At 40.1% G+C, this 22,359-nt stretch overlaps 2 protein-coding genes across 2 annotated transcripts in view; one reads left to right on the top strand and one right to left on the bottom strand.

Annotated features, from left to right (window-relative positions):
* LOC104943045 (ryanodine receptor 3-like) overlaps positions 1-2,892 on the bottom strand; it is a 6,540-nt gene extending 3,648 nt beyond the window's left edge. The window contains exon 1 of the mRNA XM_010768366.1: positions 2,886-2,892. Coding sequence (XP_010766668.1) covers positions 2,886-2,892 — 7 coding nt within the window. The remainder of the gene's footprint in view (positions 1-2,885) is intronic.
* Positions 2,893-3,250: 358 nt separating this feature from the next.
* Positions 3,251-21,746, top strand: rorca (RAR-related orphan receptor C a). Its single transcript, XM_010768365.1, has 10 exons — positions 3,251-3,330; positions 12,007-12,148; positions 12,295-12,436; positions 13,014-13,454; positions 13,535-13,656; positions 14,291-14,423; positions 16,563-16,670; positions 16,791-16,901; positions 18,526-18,638; positions 18,763-21,746. Exons 1-10 carry the CDS (start codon positions 3,251-3,253, stop codon positions 18,922-18,924), a joined length of 1,554 nt encoding a protein of 517 aa, XP_010766667.1. The 3' UTR covers positions 18,925-21,746.
* Positions 21,747-22,359: the final 613 nt, after the last annotated feature.

Here is a 22,359-nt window from a genome sequence, read left to right as displayed (position 1 = left end):
TTTTTTATTTTGGTGACGATCCGACCTCCATGCTGCTACTCTGGTTCAAACTGCATCCACCAGACAATATGATTTACCTCAACCTCCCCAAAATAACCAAAATCTGACACGATGTGAGATGTTTTTTTTAGCTGTTCTGTCGTCATTTCCTGCGATCTTCTCCATGCAGTCAGTCAAAATGAATGAATGAAAGGGCGTTTCTTTGACTATTGTAAACATGGGCGTTACGTGAAGCCCGCAAAAGCTGCACCGCATTTCGAGTCGGTTGTGATTTATAAAAGGAAAACAGGCGTAGGAAGTGCCATACGCACTTTCCTCGCCGGTACGCAATGTTTTGTGAAACGGCAAGTGGCGGAACATTTATGGACCTATTTTTCGGATTTCTACTACGTAAGCAACCTTCCCACGTCAATCCTACGCACCGCGTTATACATGAGGCCCCTGAGCTGAGGAAACCCTCAGGATGGAGTGAAGGTGTGCGTGCAATATACAGACGGGCCAGATCTAATAGTAATTAGAAATGATCCTGCGGGCCGAAATTAAATCCACCAAGGGCCTGATTTGGCCCCCGGGCCTTGAGTTTGACACATGTGATCTAGGCCATGGTTTTTCCCCCTTTTAATAAAATACATTACATTTACTTGGTTGACTTTCTATCAATCAATTCTACGTTCTTACACCTTTTCCCACTTTTGTTACAGTATAATCAACACTATGCCTGGCAAGAAACCAGGCTTCACACACACTCTGCTCCTGTAATCCCTCACCATTGATCAGCGAAGGGCTTTCACTTGGTCGTGCTGTTTATTCAGCTCTAAACCAAAGTGGGCCTCTGCAGCACAAGTAAAACCAAACTGAGGAATTCCCTTCAGAGCATGTCATTGTGCACGCTGCTCCAAACCACAGGAACAAATGTAGGACTGTACTGCAGCAATCATTGTCACCTTGAATTCAAATCTCCTAATGTCTGTTTGGATGTCAAAATATCCCTTATGCACATTCTGAAAATACATATGGCGGCCCACATAAAAATACTCACGATAATGCAAAGAAAATATTGTTTTTATGTAACTGTGCTGCAAAATACTATCTAGTAGTCAAACTACGGTAAAAGTCAGCGACCTAAGATGAATTTACATGTTGTTTGGAAATACATGCAGGCAGCGTGAAGAGTTAAAGCTTTAGATAAGAGGTTACGAATGTTAGCATGCAGTTGTCAGAGGGAAAGGGCACCTTGACACATACTGGAGCCCGCTGTGAACTTCCCCAAGGCTGCAGCAGATAGTGCTTCGAGGCTGAGCTCAGCACAGCAGCACATTTGGGAGAGCAGAAATCACCCTTTTACACTTTACTGCTATCCTACAATAACTATGATCCAGGGCTAAGTGAGCACCAACAGAGTTATGAAGGCATGCCAGCTCTGCACGTCCACTGAGGCATAAAATCCATAAGTGCTTTATTGAAGTTTGACTAGTCGTGTTGCAACATACCAACCTAACCTGTTTGTGTTTGTAAAGCAAACTCTAAGATAAACACGTAGGCAAGTGTTATCTGTTATAAAAAGTGAATCACAAACATGTTGCTTGTGAAGTTAAACTCTGTTTTCTCCTTCAAGGAAATTAAATTGGAGACAGAGGATGACATTGTGGGTTATGTGGAATTTCTACAAAATCAGAGTGACATGCCGTGCTTGAATAGAGCGACACAGACTCTGGTAGATGTAAGTAACCTTAGCTTCAGAGGAAACTGAGCTTAACTGAACCCTGCTGTGCTTCATGGCATGCTGTGCTCATATCCTGCTTGTCGCAGCGGTGCATGGCTTTGACATCACAACTGCAAAAAAACACTGTAACCTGTTGTAACCTTGCTTCGCATACCTACAATGTTTTAAAGAGGAACAATCGGATAACTGATTGAAGTGATCAACATTAGACATGACGACGCAGCATGGCACTCCCCCATATGGGTGTGTGTGTGTATGCGTGTAATCCTCAATGACAGAACTAGGTCAATGGAACACCTCCTTTATATTCTCCCTTTCTCTCTCTCTCTCTCGTCCTCCTCCACCTTCTCCTCCTACTCTCAACATTGGCCGCCATACTGCTGACGCTGAAAACAAATACACGCTGCCTGTCTGATAACTAACTTTAACAGTAAAACAACACGCCTTAAGGGATTTTATTCACAAGTAAACATCATGTACATTAATGATTAAAACGTGTCAATAGTACAATTGTAATACAAATAGTTTAACCATAGCCTACACAAGTTGTATGAAAGTATAATGAAATAAAGGATGTAGAAAAGGGAGAAGCGTCTTAGAAAAGGGGGACTACTTTAATAACTGTAAACAAACCCTGCCAACAGATTTTCGCTCGGGTTGACAGCCTGTGAATCACTCCGCTCACTCCCTCCCCCTTCCTTCACTCTCTTACATAACTGGAGTCACCACCAGTGAAATAAAGTGTGCTAAAACAACACTCAACACATTTCTTTAGTTTCAAATAAATAATGCACACGACCTGTAGAAGGGTAACAACAAATACAATAAACAAATGTTTTCACTTGTGCGAATATGTGCTTCATGTACGCAAAAACGGATAAAACGCTTTAAACATGTGCATATCAAGCTTAAACATCGTGTCAATAACTTTTAAGATTCTCATGTTGACACTTTTTTAAACAACCTAGAGATATATTGTATTATTTCCCTGTGTGATGTAATCTAGTGCTTATTCCAGCGTGAGCCTGCAGCCTACGCACTTTGGACTCAGTCTCAAAGCAGTGCTTTTATCAGGCTAAATGCAACAAAAAAGTTATATTAAAGCGCCAGACGTGTCCAGCTGATAAAAAAAGTACATTAAAACACATTTCCACAAACTTACCTCTCATGGTGGCGGTGAAGTCTACGCAAACTCTTCAAGTCCTACAACTCCAGGTGGAAATGAAGCCCAGAAACACAGCGATGCGCACTTATTTGCTCCAAAACGGAGCAGCTGAAAACTGTCACAACAGCAAATCCTCATATGGATTTTCTAACCTTTCTTTGCATGCACCGACCTTAAAATAAATAAAAGCAACGGTGTGTATTTAGTAGCTATTCTCTGTCAGTCACTTCCGTGCAGACTAAGCGATATTACTGTGGTTAAACGGTGAAAAGCAGCAGCTCCTCTTCTCTTCTCCTCTCAGCTCCTTCTTGCTCTGCAGCTCGCTGAATACTGCTAACCCTGGTTCGGCGTGTGGACTACACATGATCCTCAACCCGCGGTCCGCCCGCCTCGTGCCCCGTGATCTGACGGGCGCGCCACCCTCCGCGCGCCTTCGAAGGAGGTTCCAGCGTGCGTGGGAAAGTGTGGCAGTGTGTCAGTTCAGACCGACAGGCAACCAGCGTGGGAACTGTTTAATAACCTCTGCCATATCCTGAACAGTGCATGTGAAATGTTGCCATATAATCGGAAATACAGGGTCTCATGTTTTATCGACTCAAGCACTCTTTTCTGCACCATTCAATGTGTCATTTTGGGCAATTAAATAAAGAGTTAGTTCCACGAGCTTTTTGTGTTTAAAAGTGAACATACGGGTTATAACTTTAGTTCAATAGTCTTCAACATATACAATGTTTACAATGTAGGCTAATGGGGGGGAGAAAATATGGAGGAAAAAAAGGAAGGTAGGTCTAGACATTTCAAAATTTACTGATTAGTGCATACATGATTTACGGTCATTTTATAATGAGTAAACTGGGATGATTTTTGGTTTGTTTAGGACCATGCACTTTAATTTATTCTCAATTTGCATTGCATTTTATGTTTTTTTATTGTGCAACTAAACCTTTCTGAAAGTATATTTGCATTTGTTTGATAACATTTATAGTGCATGTTCTTTTTCAGAATATTTTTTACAGATTATACTTTTAAGAGGTACATGTCCTCATTGGTTGTAATGTTTAGCTTGAAGTGTTTTTCCTATTCTGAATGAATTCCTGAAGTAAACTGTAACTGACAATAAATGATTTGTATCCTATCAAACGCACATATTTTGACAAGGACTGTAATTCTGTTATGTACGATAACTTGAATTCTTCCCCATTATTCGCCAATGAAAATATGATGCTTTTTTTAGATTATAGATAAAATCAACAGAGATTTCAGGTAACTGATCTTCGTTGCAAACGGAATTTAATGTCAGTAACCAAATAGAAGGTAGGAAACATGAATTAGAAAAATGTAAAAGCTAAATTGTAGACTATATATGATTGTATAAAATGGTCCTCGCAATAAAAACGCAATATGATATAACGGGCTTGGACTATTATTTTGAACCATAGCACTGTCAAATGTGTATTTTAACACCAATTTAGTTGCATGAACACAAAAAACACAGCTGTTGTTATTTTTTTAAGCAGCACTGGTAACACATTTCCTAATTTCTCCTGTGTTTCCCTAGCTTTCCTTAAATCACACATATTCGTGTCCTATTCAATAGAAAATATGAAGCATGAACATGTTGATTTTGTTAGAAAGACTTGCTGCTGTGGTGCAGAAACATGGATCAAAGTTATAGACCATTGCTCTACAAATTAAACAAATTGTGATTCTCCAAAGCCATAATATATGGTAAATTTTCGGTTGTACTTAGTATAGTAATTAATTAGCTATAGAGGCGCTTCTGTCCTCAGTTTTCCTTTAACTGGATGCCATAATGTGGGACTCCGCATTATATCAGAGGATTAACAAACACTAATCTTAGCTGAGGAATTAAGTGTGACCACAGGATGCTGCGTTGTTTTGTTTTGTTTTCCATTTCCTGAAATGTTGCAATACAGGGTGAAAATATAACTTAGAAGGCAGTGAGGGGGAACGTTTAAAAACAATAACTGAAAAAATGTATGTATGAATGTATTAATGTATGTACTGTATATACATTAATTCTCCTGTAGCTTTCCTTTGACGTTTTTTTTAAGAAATAAAGCCGAAGCACTCTCTAACTATGCCACAATCTAAGCTCGCCACAAACAAAGGTCTTTATACAATGCCGAGGAAAATGATTGATTTGCAAGCGTTGCTCTGATGACGAATGTATCGTGTAACTCAGGCAGTTATGAAATTAGGTGAAGAGAGAGATTATGGTAAGTGGGTTAGTGGAGCACCACAAAGTGTTCACACCCCCACCCTCCCGTCTCTCTGTTTTTTTATCTTTTCCCACTTTATATTACATTAATCAAAGCTCATACTTTACATACAGTCTCTCAGCAGCATATATGCGTTATGTCATACCTCTATTGTTTGCACATATACATGTATATACACAGTCTTTTTATTTTCTATATGTCCTGCCTGTTGGTTCTCAAATCAAAAGTGAACAACGTGTATATGCATGTGTTTGCTTCTTCCTGACCTGAATGCACAGTTTAAAAATACAATGCTGGGAAAGGGTGCTGTAAAAGTGTTTTGCTTTATTATTATATTCTCTGCTTGTAAACTTCCTCTTCCTCCCATTAAGGGGGTTTTGGTCAGTGTGGTGGTTTCCTTCCTGACCCTCATCAGCCATCTTTCTGGGGTTATATTATGTGTCTCTGTCGCTGTGTAGCAGCCACACATCCATCCGGTGTTCGCCTGCAACGTCACTGACCCCCTGACACCGAGTCTTACGTAACCATGGCGATACTCAAATTAGAACAGGGAGAATAGAAAGAAGGAGGCGCATGAAGCTCCCGACCAGCTTTCCAGATTAAGAAAGGCGGCCAGAGAGATATAAACTAAAAAAGGAATCAAACATGTCGTCGTCTACTACAAAGTCGGTGGAAGTGATAACTCATTCAGAAGTGTTTTCTGCATTTTCAAACTGCAATGACAATTTAATAGCGCATACTGGCCTCTGCCCCACGGCGCATAAAACCCAGTATATCGAGAGGATTATAGGATCCTGGCTCTGGCTTCCATAATCCTTTCTCCTCTCCTCTCCCTCATCCTGCTAAATCCTCTCCCTTCTCCCCTTTCAAATGCCCACTAATCTGTCCCCCTCTGACCAGGCTGTAATCTGGTTTGTACCTGCACCAGGTTCACATCAATAGGTCAGTGTGCCAAACTAAGCGTGTTTCTCCCTTTTTAACCCGGTTAGAATTTGTCACTTAGCATTTCCTTCTCCTCTGCAACCTGAAGGTGGCCTGACTTGTGTTTGACTTAAATTGTGTTCTTGAAGTACAAATATTTCCAGACTGAAGTCACAATTTGTCAAACACAAGCTTTAGAGGCCATTCTTCACCTTTACTGTATAGGGGCAGTTGACAACATAATATTTCCAATAGGACCATTTAGCTTTAGCTTGCAAATGTATGACATAATTACACTAGCAGATGGAGATGTACAGTTGTCACACATCCAACTTGTGTCTTTGGATGATGCCGTATTCATGACAGAAGCTTTGGACATTCATGGGGTAATTATGCACATATGTTATCTTGTGGGACAAAACGTGAACATCTCTTACACTCGTGTTTACCACAGACCTTATTTCAGGCGTCTAACCGCAAACACTTTCACAAAACAAGACAAGGGAACCGGAAGGGTTAAAATGCTACGTACTTTCCGGGTTTAAGGACTCATTCCTGCACCACTCTATCCATGCAGTGGTTTGGGGGAAAATGTCACTAAAATACCGTATGTCAACCTCATGGTGAATCCTGAGGAAACGTCTGGAGATCACCGGAGTAGAACCATTTGTGTTCGCTAAAAATGTAATCGCAATGAAATATTTCAGTCTGGAACGAGTGTTAACTGACAAACAGACATTCTCATGCATAGAGCCAAGCTGTGTAGCATTGCTAAAAACTGCGGTGATAGATAAGCTCTGTTGCTTTTGCTGAAGTGGTTTTGTTGACAAATGCTCTCGATGAGAATAACCTTTGAACTGAAACTGCACTAATGCTGCTGTTTCAGTACCCTGTTGATCACCTTAAACCTCATCAATGTTGTTGTTTTGTTCCTGTCAAGTTGAACTACATGTGACATGCACTAGCAACACAAGCTAATGAGCAAAACAAACAGACAAGAAGAAGGGCTTGCGTGCCCTTCAGCTCACTTTTGATTTGGTATGTGTCCTCCATCAGCAGCTGTTGATACTAGAGGTGGCAGAATGTATTACCCTCAGGTGCACATTAGCTTCACATCCTGTCATCTGGAGTCACGCTGTTTATTTGGTCTTAACGGGCGATATCCAAACGATCCAATTAAAGGTGACATTTACCATGGTGGATCTGTCCGTGCTGCTTCCGCACACACTGTTTGTCCTGTTGTCTGTCAATAGTGCTCTGCCTCCATCTAGAAAATATCGCATCTGACAGTCGTGACAGGGGGAAGAGACTACAGGCATTTGCAGAGTTGTGACAGGGGTTTGATAAAAGGATAGAGGAATAAGCACCAATTTAGACAGCATAATAGATAATACAGGGACCCTAAGAGATTATGTCTGAGGTAAAAAAACGAGTATTACAGGAATATTAAATAAGCACGGATCTAGACCGAGGATAGCTGGAATAATGACCTTCTCATGATGATATGACTGCTGCGGGCTCAGATGAGTTCATGAATTCACTAAAAGGTGAAAATATGGTCAAATCAGTGTTTTGACATTTAAACGCAAATCCTTTCACTTCCACCGTTTTAATTGAACTAGTCAGCTGCATAGATCCAAAGGCATTCTTTTGGTTTCTCTCTGCGTGGCCTGAGTGTTCATTACCTCATATCTGATTCTTCCCATCTGTTGTTATTTTTCCCACCCTTCCCTTCATCGCTAATTAAGTGCAAATCCTGTCCTCATTCTATGGTTGCAACATGTGCTTATAGCGATGTCATCTCATTCATTTTTGCACTGCATATGAATGAGAAATGTAATATGTTACACAAGAAAAACTCTCAACATCTTGTAAAGTCAGCACATGTCTGAACAAGCATTTTAGTAGCAGGACCTCTGTATGAGTTGACTGTTGAGTTACAGTTTTAGTAAGAAAGGCAATGAAACAACTACAGAGAGACACAGAGGGCCAAGACATCCACAATAAAATGCAAAACAACAACAAAGAGATTACATTTGCTTTTAAACAAAGCGACTTACTATACCACAGACATGTTTTTGGGAGCAATTTTGGGTAATGTCTTACCCAAGAGGCGCTCTCACACCGCAGTACTTTTCCCACAAAGGTTCATGAATACTTAGTTCAGAACTCTTTAGTTCTGATGAACTAAATACAGATCGCGTTCACACCGGAATAAATCCCTGGGGTCGGGTACTGGCTTCCGAGTAAATCGCCAGAACGCCGACACCTCCTCATCTCCACCGCTCCCATGTTTTATTTGTGTTGCCATAAATTAGTCTCTCTGCGTTTCTGCGCTGGGCTAATGCCAATGCTAATAATGCTAATGCGAGGATAATAAAATGGTGGCTTCACAACACTTTTTTTTTGTTTTACGGGGCGTGGTTTGCAATCCGCCCAGCTAATCAGAAATATAGCTCTTTTCTCACAAGAGAGCCGCATGAGAGTCCCTGCTCTCTAGCAGGGACGGAAAAGGGGGTAAAAAGGTTCTCATGAACTAATTTTAGTTCCGGCTCTTTTTGGTGTGAACGCGACATTTCGGAACTAAAGTGGGAACTAAAGTGGGAAAAGTACTGTGGTGTGAACGCGGCGAAAGAGTGTCGTAACTCTTATCTTTCTAGGGCTCTGCCCTGGGTAAATTGCCGTACAGCGAATCACAATGCGTACAATGCGTGACGTCATTGGTAAGAGACGGCCCCCGAACACATATGGTANTAAGCACAAACGGGAGAGACGAGAAACTGCGACACCGTTGGCAGAAGGAAAATGAGAACATTTTATTTAGGGTATTATTTCCACATATTTCTCTCCATTCTTCCTTCTGCCAACGGTGTCGCAGTTTCTCGTCTCTCCCGTTTGTGCTTAGTGCGTACGCATGGGTTAGAGTTTGCGTGGAGGACCGCACGTTTTCCCGTCAAGTTAGTATTTTATAAATCGCAAACATTGCGTAGAGACTGGCGTACGCCATTTTTTGAGCGTATATCGCTTTATAAATGAGGCCCCAGAGCCTCACCCCAAACATTGATGAACTTGCACCCAAGATTAGATGCCAAGTATCTGGCCTGAACTAGCATCACAGAGCAGCACACTGAGTTTCAATGGATGTTTCCTTCTGCACTTGTTTTTTCTTTGAGGGAAATGTTTTTTTGAAGCTGCTGTTGGCCTGTGGAAAAATGTAATCATAACAAATGACTCGGGAAAAGCTGCAGATAGAGCCATAAGAAATTACTCTTCAGATAGAGCCATAAGAAATGAATGCAACTGATTATTTAATGTTTAATATTGTTTTTATGGGCAATAATTTAAGCTTTGTTAGTTCCAGGTTTAATATGTGCAATAAGTTCATTTCAATACGTTTTTCAATAAACATTGAACCGGTCCGGCCCTCCACTAGTACATATTTTTAATTTTGGCCCACTGTGTATTTAAGTTTGACACCCCTGGCCTAGATCAAAAGGCATGCATATTTTATATCATATGTTTATTTTTTAGAAACATATGATATAAACATACAGCTGCATCTTCTTAGTATGTGTGCAGGTGCAAATAATCATAATTAATTACATTTATTTTAGCACTTTTCCAGATGCTCAAAGCGCTTTACATTACATATATTAGACATGTAACAATGAATACTTTGGACAATACCCACAGATGCAATGCAAATGCAATTTAATATTCTCTTCCTCAAGAAATCAGAAAGTAATTATTCTTATTACATAATTTGACGGTATCACAGGCAAATTAAAGTAAATAATTGGTCACTTATAATCACATTTAATTAATTAATCTTCAGTTTTCTCCAGCGCTTAAAAACACATTATCAAGGGTTTCATTTAAGATTGATGCATGATGTCCTGTGGTGTGCACTCATACTGTACCTCTTGTTCCTTTACTTTCTATTGCATAGTGCATTTTGTCATTTACAATTGTATTGACATTTTGTTTAAGTATATAATTCAAAAGGTTCAACTATCTTTACAATATTATCTAAAATAAAGATGTGTTTGTGTTTAAACATGTAGCCTTTGATGAATGCTAGTATAATTTGAACATCATAAATAAGCTTTTATTTTTATTTGTATAATGACACTTTCTTAGTGCCCAGATTAAAGAAAATGTGGCGATTTAAATCCGAAGAGAATAAAGAAACTGATGTTCAGGCCTGCAACATAACAATCAAATTAAATAAATGTTCACAAAGTGTTTAAGCAGTCGGAGAAAACTCTCATATCTTAATCCCATACAGTGCTCTACACACTGTTGTTTACACTAAGCAATTTACACTTTAGTGCTTCGCTGTGATTTGTGCAACATGTATTTGCCAACAGGCCAGAACGGCAGGAGGAATCACTGGGCAGCACTCTGCAGAAGAGTAAAAATAGACTCGTGTTCCATCTCAAACACAGCTGAAATTTCACTCAAATACTTAACATGCTGAAACCAGTTCAGAGCTACTATTAGCTGCGTCTGTTGCCCCTGCTGCAGCTTACTGTATACTAGATATTTCCAGATGTTGCACAAGATTCGGAGCTGTGTTATTATGAATCCAAGTTTTGGTTATCACATTGATTTCCGTCCACTATCCCTTAATTTAAAATAGCGTTACCACTAAATAAACAGACTGTGAGGCTGCCCCCACTAGCGCCGCCCTCCCTTCTGAATGAGAAACTGTGTCAGTGGAGCAGCTCTGTCTCCCCGGGCCTGACGGTGCAGCTCAGCTGAGTGACAGGCGAGGCGGCCAATCCCAGGCCTATCTGCTCTCTCAGCGGCCAATGGCAGCGCAGGAGGGAGAGGAAGGGTCGTCACACTGTTGCCAAGACAACCACCTTTGAATGAGTGTGTTCGTGGAATGCAACCAGACAACGGTTGCATAACCGGCTGAAGGGGGGAGGCTCTCGAGGGAGAGGGATAAAGAGAGGGGTTGAAAGGGATTTATTTTCCATTGCCTTTTGTTTATTGATATCCCTCAGTAGCATTGCACTGACCGGTAGCAGAAACAGTCAATAGGTCATCTGCACCGCACAGAGAGATCTTTAGGGTAATGTCACCCTGCTTTGCTGTGACTCATATCTCTCGATACAGTGACTCTTTTGATTGGTTGAGTAGTTCATCAAAGAGCCTCTAGAAAACTGCAATTACTGGAGAGCTATGATGGCCAATTGAAGTCGTTTTCTGCAATTACAGTTTACTTAACACCCTCTTGCGACTCAACACAAGTGGTTACAGGATTGTTCTGCACCCCCTGCGAGCAAAATCAAATGGGGCACACGGTCCACGCAGTAACCACGAGTAGCAGTTGCTTGTGAGTTACGATTGTAGGGTTCTGCACAGCAGTATATGTCTTTGTTAACCTGCATACGTTTTGTACACCCTGGAGGAGTAACAAAGAGAGAGAGCTGTGAAACTTTATAACCCAGGGCCTCAGCTAATGCAATTGACCTGCTATTCTGGGCTTGAGGAGGCCCAGTTACTTAGATAAACAACATCATGAAAAGAACAGACGGTTACTCAATAAGAAGGCTCAGGCTTCCACCATGAAGTCAAGGCGTACAATACATACGCAGTACACTCTGTCTGTCATGGGATCCACTGTGGATTTCACACTGTTTCCTTACAATTCTGTAAAATGAATGTCATCTAGGCAAGAGAATAAATAATGTCAGTCTAACTTCCACCTGGAAGAAATGTTGCATGCAAGTTGGTGGTTCTGTTGTTTGAGTTACTTTTGAGTATTTAGTATGATTTATTATGGGCTGACCACTAGATTTGATATGAAGGAAGGAGTCATTAAATTGACAATAACTGTAGTTCGCCAAAATAAACACAATGAAATGACTCCCATTATGCAATCACTGTAAATAAAACCATTTCATAATTTCCAGTTAACTAATCCAGCTTAAAACCGTTCTTAGAGCTCATTTCTACTATTTAACTGATTTGTATTGCTTCATTCTCTTTTCCTCTCCAGCTCAAATAGAGGTAATACCGTGTAAAATCTGTGGGGACAAATCATCCGGGATTCACTATGGTGTCATCACCTGTGAAGGCTGCAAGGTGAGATAAACATCAGTTGATAATTACACTGGTCAAAACTAGCAGCTTTGGGATGTTGTTATCAACATTTGAATGACTCAAAACATTGTTTACAAGCATTCAGATAATCACATTGTTTACATTTTATTGACATTTTGTGTCCGTAGGGTTTTTTCCGCCGCAGCCAGCAGAACAATGCGATGTACTCCTGCTCGCGACAGAGGAACTGTTTAATTGACAGGACCAACCGTAACCGCTGTCAACACTGCAGGCTGCAGAAGTGTCTCGCTCTGGGCATGAGCCGTGATGGTGAGTCCAGCAGCTCAATCTATATTAATTAACTCGGTTTCCACCTCCCACTGTTTGAATGCATCAGGCAATCCTTATTTAACCTTGACCAGGGGTGTCCAAACTTCTTTCCCCGAGGGCCACATACAGAAAACTATTCCAAGGGCTGGGCCACTCTCTAGAGGTATATTGCCTCATAAGTTCAGTTATAAGTTAGAAAAATCAATCAAATGTAGGTAAATGATGCTTGTGAGTGTTGGCAGCTCATCCCTTAAAACAGAAGCCTCAGATTGATTATAATAATCAGAAATAGGAAGGGTGTATTTCAAACTTGTTGTAAATGTTTCCAACTTTAATTGACTGAATTAGTTTGAAAAGTGGTCTTATTAATACATGAATACTACTGTGTAATATATTTGTACATTTATAGTTAAGAAGTACAATATAAGAGAAGCACAAGTTTCATTTGTGGGCCATATTCCATTATACCTTTTGAATTTGCTGGGGGCCGATTTCAAAATGGTCCGCGGGCCGTAGTTTGGACACCCCTGAACTAGAGCGTTCTTTCCTGTTTAATATTTGTTTTTGCATCCTGCAGCGGTCAAGTTTGGCCGGATGTCCAAAAAGCAGCGTGACAGCCTGTACGCAGAGGTCCAGAAGCACCAGCAGTCCCAGGAGTGTGCGGGACTCGGAGTCCGCGTGGAGAATACCGACATGGCCGACCACAGCCGCACCTACAGAAGAGGCTCCAGCACCACGCTCAGCGACCTGGACGACATTACTATGCTGCAAGAAGGCCTGCTCTTCGACCTGCCGCTGACCCCGGAGGAAGCGGGGAGAGAGTACTGTAACCTGGACATGCTGGGCGGCAGCGCAGGCAGCAGCTCCTCCTCTCAGAGTTCACCAGAACAGACCAGCCTGGACTTTGCAGAAGGCAACCACAGCATCAAGCATGAGTACCAGCTGCTGCACGACTCTGGACTCTTCTCTCATGCTATCCTCAACCCGCTGCCTGAGGGCTGCTCCATGCTCGAGATAGGTCAGTATAAAATATGTATAATGGCTACTTTAGTGTTAAAAACAACATGAATCTCATTGAAAAGCGTTCCCTCTGTTCAGAGCGTATCACTCAGAGTGTCCTGAAGTCCCACGTTGAGACGAGCCATTACAGCACAGAGGAGCTGAAGAGAATGGCGTGGACCCTGTATAGCCCCGAGGAGACCCGTTCATTCCAGACCAAGGTGTGTACGACACATAGATAGATAAGTACTTTATTGATCCCAATTTGTGAAATGTTTGCGTTGCAGCAGTAAAAAAAACAAGGCAAATGATTGTATTGCAAGTACAGCATATCACATGTCCAGTATATCACATGTAAACATCATCTGACAATTGCAATAAGTTATTTAATTTTTTCCAAATCAAGCCGCCCGAGTAAAGACCATATATAAAGTACACATAAATGATTATTTCATGTCAGTATAATTGACATGTTCATACTGTGTTGTGGTCTCGTCCAGTTCACGGAGGAATGTGTTTATGTTTTTTAACCTTACGCAAAAAAGCTTCTAGAAGAAGTTCTCGGAAACAAACTAAAGTGTCCCTTCTTATCTCCATTGTTTATTCTTACAGTGGTGTTTGTAAATCAAAATATGTTTATTGCAAATCTCCTTCTCTGCATTTTGTATCCCTAGTCAAGGTTTTAGGATATGCAGGAAACATTATCAAAGGTTACTAGGTCAGGACGCATTTTTTGAAATCGCTCAAGCCGAGTCTAGATAAGCACAAATTCAACAGAGAACAATGAGATACAACTTGAATGATGACCTCATGGATTGCAATTCTAATAAAAGATCCTTTGTCTGTCTCTGCCAGTCAGCTGAGATGATGTGGCAACAATGTGCCGTTCACATCACCAATGCAATCCAGTACGTGGTGGAGTTTGCCAAGCGTATCTCTGGCTTCCTGGACCTGTGTCAGAACGATCAGATCATCCTCCTCAAAGCAGGTCAGTGCAGGACACCAGCATACACACTGGAGCTTTACAAAAAACTGTACGTGTGTATTATGCGTTATGAATTCTCTTTTTTAACCTATACACACACATTCATGTAAGTGGTCTGCAAAGACTGGAAGCACAAAATACAAATATGAACTTAAGAATAAGCATAACATGTCCTCCCTAAGGACAGAGTATTTATTGATTGATATTACTTTACTAACTTTTAGCTGCAGCAAAGAGAGCCATTTTCATATGAACAGTACATTATCCTCTTCTCAGTCCACCAAGTTCAAAAATCACATGCAAGCAGAATGACTTGAAAAAGGGCCTCTAAAGAATGGCTGGCCTTGTTTTAGTCACGCTGCGAGCCGCCTCAGATCAAAGCACCTTATGAACTCCTAATTCAAGAGAGGGCTTTGTGTGATATATTTCTTCAGGTGTTGGAAACGTTAAATGGAAGTTTGTATTTTTAGTCGACAACCAAGATGGAGACATTTAATGAGGAAGCAGCACGTACACCAAGGTTTTCTCAGAAAGGTGTTCATAAGACTTAATTAAATGTATCAGTAAGGTTGTCAATACTTCAAAGGGGCTCCACACCCATGACTCGTAGGGATGGGTATCGTTAGGATTTTATCAATACCGGTACCGGTACTGCTTATCGGTATCGGTATTTTTCGATACTCTTATCGATACTTTTCAATAATTTGGTGTTAATAAACTAAAAAAAAACAAGGCGATGTGCCTGCAAGACTGCACCCAGCCTGCCTGCCTGCGAGCCTTCGCTCAGGTCACATTTACACACGGCGCGGCTGAAGCCCGCTAGCACTATTAGCACTAGTAGCACTAGCAGTATCGCTAGCACCGTTTAAGATTCAATGAGTGTCTCGTTTGCAAATGCTTCATTAAGTTGCTTGTGTCACCCCCTTTACAAGCAACTAATTGAGTACATAGATTGCACCTTGCACTATCGCCACTACATTTTTTTAAAGTGCATCCAGACCTTCGATCGCTTCGCTCTATCCGCCATGCCTGCGGGAGTCTCACAACAATAATAAGAGCGCTGTTGAGAGAGATGAGGAGTGGCATTTACAGTGGCCAATCAGAGGGGTCTCAAACCGGATACATCACATAGGATGAGGGTTCCCAACCAACCAGAATGGTTTAAAGTTAAACTAAGGAAGTAGACGTAACAGATCTACCGATAGCAGCACCGTTTGTCCAGCGGCTTAACGGTATACCGATACCGTCCAATCAGGTACCGGTATTGACTTAGTACCGGTTCTCGGTAACCTTCCCTACCCATGAGTGATCTGCCAAACCACGATGCAGGGCGGAGACGGTTTACAAGATTGTTATGTTGATCATCAAGAACTGATAAATACATTCATACGGGAACACATTCTTCAAAGTATCATCACTGCACATATTTCAAATCCACAACAACACTCAATCAACAGTGATCATGAATGTACCTGTGACTCAGTTATGTACTGTTGATGTTAACCACACCCTTTGTTGTACAGGTGAAAATAATGTTTTTGTTTATTTAATCCTAGAAACATTTATTAAAAAAAGTACAAAGCCTTCTTCTTACAACTTGCAACAATGCTAGTAATTAATTGTGTCAGTGTTCATGTCTTTTCCAAGCGCTGAATATTGAAAAGAACTCTCTGTTATCATTTAATGTATTTTTCCTAATTACATTTTGCATATTTTTCTCTACACGCCTACATTTAACCGGGGTGAAAAAGAGAACTCCTTAGAGTGGGGATATATTTCACTGTTCCTTTTTAATTTATTTGTATTTTTTAACTTTCATTTCCTCAGGGTACTATTTATAAAGATTACAGCCACTGACTTCTTGTCAGTGTTGCTGCTGAACACAACCTAATTAGATCCTTTAAGTGCGAGTGTGGAGGCTCATATTGCTTCTTTCCCTTGTATGGCAACTATTCAGATATATACTGTATATGGCAAGGCAAGGCAATTTTATTTATATAGCACTTTTCAGCACGTGGCGATTCAAAGTGCTTTACAGATTAAAAGCAAAAGACATTTAAGAACAAATACAGCATTAATACATTATTAAAAAGGCATTTAAAAACAGGCATTAATCTTTCTTTTTCTTTTGTGTATCCGCAGGCTGCATGGACGTTCTTCTGATCCGCATGTGTCGGGCCTATAACCCCATCAACAACACTATGCTGTTTGATGGAAAGTTTGCCACTGCACATCTCTTCAAAGCTCTTGGTGAGTGAACACTTCCAATTGCAACTTTTTTGTGTGTTTCATCTGTTTTAAAAAAATCATCCCAGTCAGTAGTTTCTGTTCTGATGATGACTTTCTTGTTCTCCCGCTCTCTCCCTCCAGGCTGTGACGACCTTGTGAATTCAGTTTTCGACCTAGCTAAAACCCTGAGTCGTGTTCAGATGTCAGAGGAAGAGATGGCTCTCTTCAGCGCTGCTGTGCTGCTCTCTCCAGGTAAGATCCGTTTGATTTAATTCACTATGTTTGTGATCACTGTAGTATTTACACTTATACTAATAAACTCTCACTGTATGTTAAGGCTGTCCCGAATACCATTTTTTGTGTAATTTGGCTTGGCTTCCTATTTTGTATCGACATGCTTTTATTTTGAAGGAGAGTTAGCACTGTTGACAGCAAGTTGTTGTTGCTATGGAAACAACGTGCCGGAGATTAACGGAGAAAAGTCATATCTACATATAAAGACGGAGAAAGTAAACGATAAAGTTTATGGTTAAGTGTTAGCAACCCACGAAGAGGCACAAGCTCTTACGGCGATATTGGAGATTTCAAGAAATAAAAAAAAAACGAATATCCGAATAACGAAATTGAAACCCGAATTGTACTCCAACGAACGAATATTCGGATATTCGGGTACAGCCCAACTGTATGTCAAACATTCGGTACATTAATAGCTCTGTTATGTAGACAGTCAACAGAAGGGTTTACCGGCGCTGCACAAGTTTGACGCACAACAGCTTAATCAGTTTTTTGACGCCAATGGACGACATCAGTAGGGCTTATTACAAGTAATTAGATTATGTGAGTTGTGTGTTTAAGAGCTACAGACTATTAGTCTCTCATATTAGTCTAACTGAAGGTGACCTCTCTAAAGATGACATAACATCAATCCTACACGTTCAAATTGATTCATCTACTATAATACTGTCACTACTAACCACTAAATATTTATGTTTGAAAAATGACAGGATAATTATGCATTTCATTTATTAGAAAGACCTTAGGGACACATTTTACTTCATTTCCAACCAATCTGTGCTAGTAGCTTAGTCAGGATACTGTTATTAAGACAGTTTCAACCTATTCTGTTAATACTGCCTGTTTGTTTAGATCGCAAAATCCATCCATATAAGCTGCAAAATAAAAGTATCTTCACAATTCACATCACAAAAAATCTTCACCAATTCAGCCTGTGAACATACCCATACATCATACTGCTAAAGGAGCAGACATGTGTTTGCTTGTTTTGCTGTCAAAGAATTCAATGTACTTTAATATTTTACAAAAATCTTAACACACCTACTTCAGCTATGCTGCACCCATGGTGACACTCACGGATATGATATTAAATAAGTGCCTGTGAGAAACTCCCTAACTTATTGTACCCACAATTGAGCATGCAAAATCTGCCAAGCGTGTATAATTGACTTTACTGATGGTCATTTTCTCTAGCATAACATACATTTTTTACATTCCTCCTTTGAAGCCAGTTCATTACAAATAGAGTATGAAAATCAGCTCAGACAGAGCTGAAACCACTTGGCGCTTAAGAGTGTCTGCTGACATCTGCACCATGCAATGTTAGTGTAACTTTCACAAAGTTATTATAAAATATCGTTAAACTAATTCATTTTCTTTGTGTTGTGAAGCCGCCCTGAGCGAAATCCATCTAAAAGTTAAAATGTGATTTTAAGAAATGATCCAGTTATGTAAAGTATAAGCAGTCAAAATCTAATGTGCCCGTCACAACGAGCATGAACCTCACAAGGTGCAGCTTCAAATTGACAATGTCAACATGACGACACTAATAAAACAATCTTGTCACTCTTATTTCCCTCAGACCGCCCCTGGCTGACGGATGTTCAGAAGATACAGAAGTTGCAGGAGAAAGTGTACGTGGCTCTGCAGGGCTGCCTACAGAAAGAGGGAGCAACAGAACAGAAACTAGCTAAGGTATAAATCCTGCTGCGTTACTGGGCTAGTTTGGTGACAAAATGTAATATTCACCTATTAATACAACATTAACTTGTGTTTATTTCTTCTTTTAACTTCTGCTTCTCTGTATTTCCCTTTTTAGATGGTGTCTAAGCTACCCATTCTGAAGTCCATTTGCAACCTTCACATCGACAAACTGGAGTTTTTCCGTCTGGTCCACCCCGAGACAGCGTACACCTTCCCTCCTCTGTACAGGGAGGTTTTTGGCAGTGAAATCACCTTCCCAGACTCCACAGAGGGCTAATACTGTTTAGCTAAAAATAGCGGGATTTAAATTAAGACACTGAGGTGTAGGGAAGGGGAGATAAAAATGTGGCAACCAGCTGAGGCAAAACCAAGCAGCAGCTTATTGACAATCATGCACGCTACACTTTAAGACACACTCCTCTCACCTAAGAGCTCCCAAACTGTGTGGAGTAGCTCGATCTGCCCTGCGTCCGGTCCATTCAGCTTCAACCTAACACTGAAGGAACTGCGGCTGGGCACCTCTTTTTTTAAAGGAACTTATCGAAGAGTAGCCTACATTATTTGTATACTCAAAAATATTTTTCTATGAGACAACCTTAAAGATCTCATCAAGCTGAATTTGACTTTCACTATTCTCACAGTTCCTGTAAGCTATTGTTGAATGTACAGCCTTTTCCCTTTACCGCCCTAGGCTCGATATAGAATGTAAATACTTTAAATCCTCGTCCACTTTGTGGAGGTCTGCAGTTCTCAGTCTAATAACAGTATATATTTGTTGGTATCGCCCATATTTTGCAGTTTTGTATTGAGCAAACTGTTTAAAGGGACCACGATCAAACTAACATAGTTTTTTTTTTTTTTATGTGTGAACCAAGGGTACCTACAAACGCTTTCACACAGCACAAAGCACTTATCTTTGTAGGTATTTTTACTATAACTCACAGACGCTGATGTAAGTAGGTTTTTCTTTTGCAATCGGTGACCTCAGCCTCAATACCTTTTCCCAGTTAAAATGCCACTCAGAGGTATTTAAAAGTAAGCTCCTTTTTATAAATAAGTAATATATAAAACCTCATTCAATTTAAGTGCAGTCCAAGTGAGAAGCAGAGGAATATTCTTGTGTTCAGGTCTCTATACTGTCTGCCCAAACCTTGGGTTCATGGGATGGAAAGATTGTTGTCTAATTGGTAATTAGCACTTACAGTAAGAGACCTATTTAGAAACCAAAACAAACTCTTGGCACAAGATTTTACGAGCTCGCACTCATGCTGCCATCTGTGAAACTTATGTGAAACCAGTCAGAAATGCTAGATACGCACTCCCACTAGATAAGCTGGATGAACAAGGTGCTGGCCAGCTGACAACTGTGGGGTTAGTGCTCTCATGGAGGAGCATCTGGAACTGTTCGCACCTCGGATCACTTTTTTTTTCTGCCACCGTCTTAACCAGCAGATTCAAAGACTTTCGGAGCAAAGAAAGAGAATGTACGGAATGTTTGATGTTGAAATGTGACATCTACCTATATGGTTGGATGACGGGATATAATGGAGAGTGGACATGTGGGTGATGGTGTTATTTAATCTTTTTAGACATTAGTTAATGTCTGCAACAACTCTCACTGATTCGGGTTTAAACCAAGGTGTTCTTATAAGAGAATTAGATCCTCTGTTCCCTTTTTCCCTACTCCCTTACTACCTCACCCTCTTCAAACACTACATGGCACAGCAAAGGGTTGACAGAGCCGTCAGCTACCCCCCTGAGTTAGTATTTCTGCATCAAAAAGAGAACATTTGAAAGCCATTGATGGTTAAATATCCTAAAATATAATTTTGTTTGCTCTTAAAACAAAATGCAAACTGAACTGCTGGATCTAGTTAAACTCTGGACATCCATTCTGTCGTTTGTTTTTCTGTCATTTGAGAGTAGGACTTGCCTTAAGTTACAGGAAGCCCTACTTAGATACGGATCTATCTGAAGGAAAGTATCTGGGGACTCGAGGGTGTGTCCAGATGAAACCTTTCTACAAAGACAAGCTTTATTCTACCAGTGTCCTAAAGAAGCTGCCACAGAAAGACATTTGTAATCGTTGCTGTAAGCATTTTAAGACAATCACATGTTGTTGGATGTCTAGCTCTGTTTGATGTCAGCCTGTTTGCTTTGCACTGCTGGAACAGTGCTATGCGCCATACTTTGTGAAGAGGTATTACCCTTTTCTGGGTACGTTAGACACTGGCATGTTGCCATGTATTACAGACAGTTTCTTTTTTAGAAGCACTCCAGCACAGTAAACCTCGCAGCATGACAGATGTTATTTACCTTAAAATGTACCAAATACTACGATGAGGCTTACAGATTGTAACAGAGTGCAATACTTTCTGTGTAAAGAATGTGAGACTATGCTGATTCAGTATATTTGATAGTTTTTGCAGGACTAAAAGCTGTCCAGGGGGCAGCACTGAAAATCAGCGCTTACATTTCCGTTTGGAGTTACTCAGGGAGATAGCTGGGCTCTCTGTCCTGCAGTGTTTAGCTAGCAGGACACCTTTCACCAACGTAGAAGACCTTAACACCTTGATCACTGTGTACAGTTCATGTTCTTGTGAATGTTTGATTTCAGAAGTATCAAAGATGTTACCCTTTGTTTGACATCATTATTGCAAGACTTTTTTTGAGTGAAATAGGATATTTAAAAAAGTAATTATATAAAAAAAAAAGTGTTAAAAGATGGACTATAATCTCTGAATCTTGTGTTGGTTTTGTTGTGATTTTTTGTTTCATAATTTGTATCCCTATGTGTCCGGTTTTTCTCCTCAGTTTAGTGTCCTTTTTGTCTTGGAGAGATGTAATTCTATTTTTTTAAAAGAGCGTTTTTAAAGATGACTCCCTAAAAGGTTTCTCATTTGTCATGATCCTTCTGTTTATATGTTCACTCTATTTTAAGATTATTATTATTAAATCAATATAGATTTTAATAAGAAATAATGTACATGTTATGGATATAAAGCAAAAGAGCTTTTAACACAGTAAAGTGCTATTGCACAATGGTGATATATGTGGATTTAAGAATGTAATAAAAATCATTTTGCAATAAAAAGAAAATCTTCAGTTTTTTCTTTGTTTTATTAAACTGCTCCCAAAATCTGCACAACCGAAACCAATGTATATCCTATACCCACATGAAATAATGATTTAATAACAAGTTAATAATACATAGATCTATTTTTTTAAATAGATTAGTGGTTTAATTAGTAGAAATGTGTAAATTTGTTTGTATTCCCAGAATGATAATTCTGAAACAATAATCACGCTTTCCATCATCCCCTCTGTTATTGTGTGTCTCCTCAACAATCATAAAGAAATTAAAATGTACTCCATACCAACAAGTCACATAGGGTGTTTAAAAATAGTTTAGTGAGTTTTTGAAGTATCCACCTCTAAAACACCTGGTATTATATATTCTATAATCAGAATAAGAAATCCTTTTTCAGGCAGTGTTACAGCAGCAAATGGTGCAGATAGATGAGCTGAGATGATATTTAACTTGAACTTCTACACAGCAAGTCTTTAGCAAAGTATAGAGCTGCACAGGAAGAATGGGGTTGAATTGATTCATGTTTTGCTCGGTGGTACACTTGCGAGTTAACTAGCTATGTTTTGCAGCAGTCAAAAACACAATATAGTCTCATTTAATTTGTTTTGGCTAATTAGGACC

The sequence above is a fragment of the Notothenia coriiceps genome, unplaced genomic scaffold (genome assembly GCF_000735185.1).
Source record: "Notothenia coriiceps isolate Sejong01 unplaced genomic scaffold, NC01 NC01_scaffold00005579, whole genome shotgun sequence".
Taxonomy (NCBI): domain Eukaryota; kingdom Metazoa; phylum Chordata; class Actinopteri; order Perciformes; family Nototheniidae; genus Notothenia; species Notothenia coriiceps.
The sequence above is the reverse complement of the archived record's forward strand: the minus strand, read 5'-3'. Positions and strand labels throughout refer to the sequence as shown.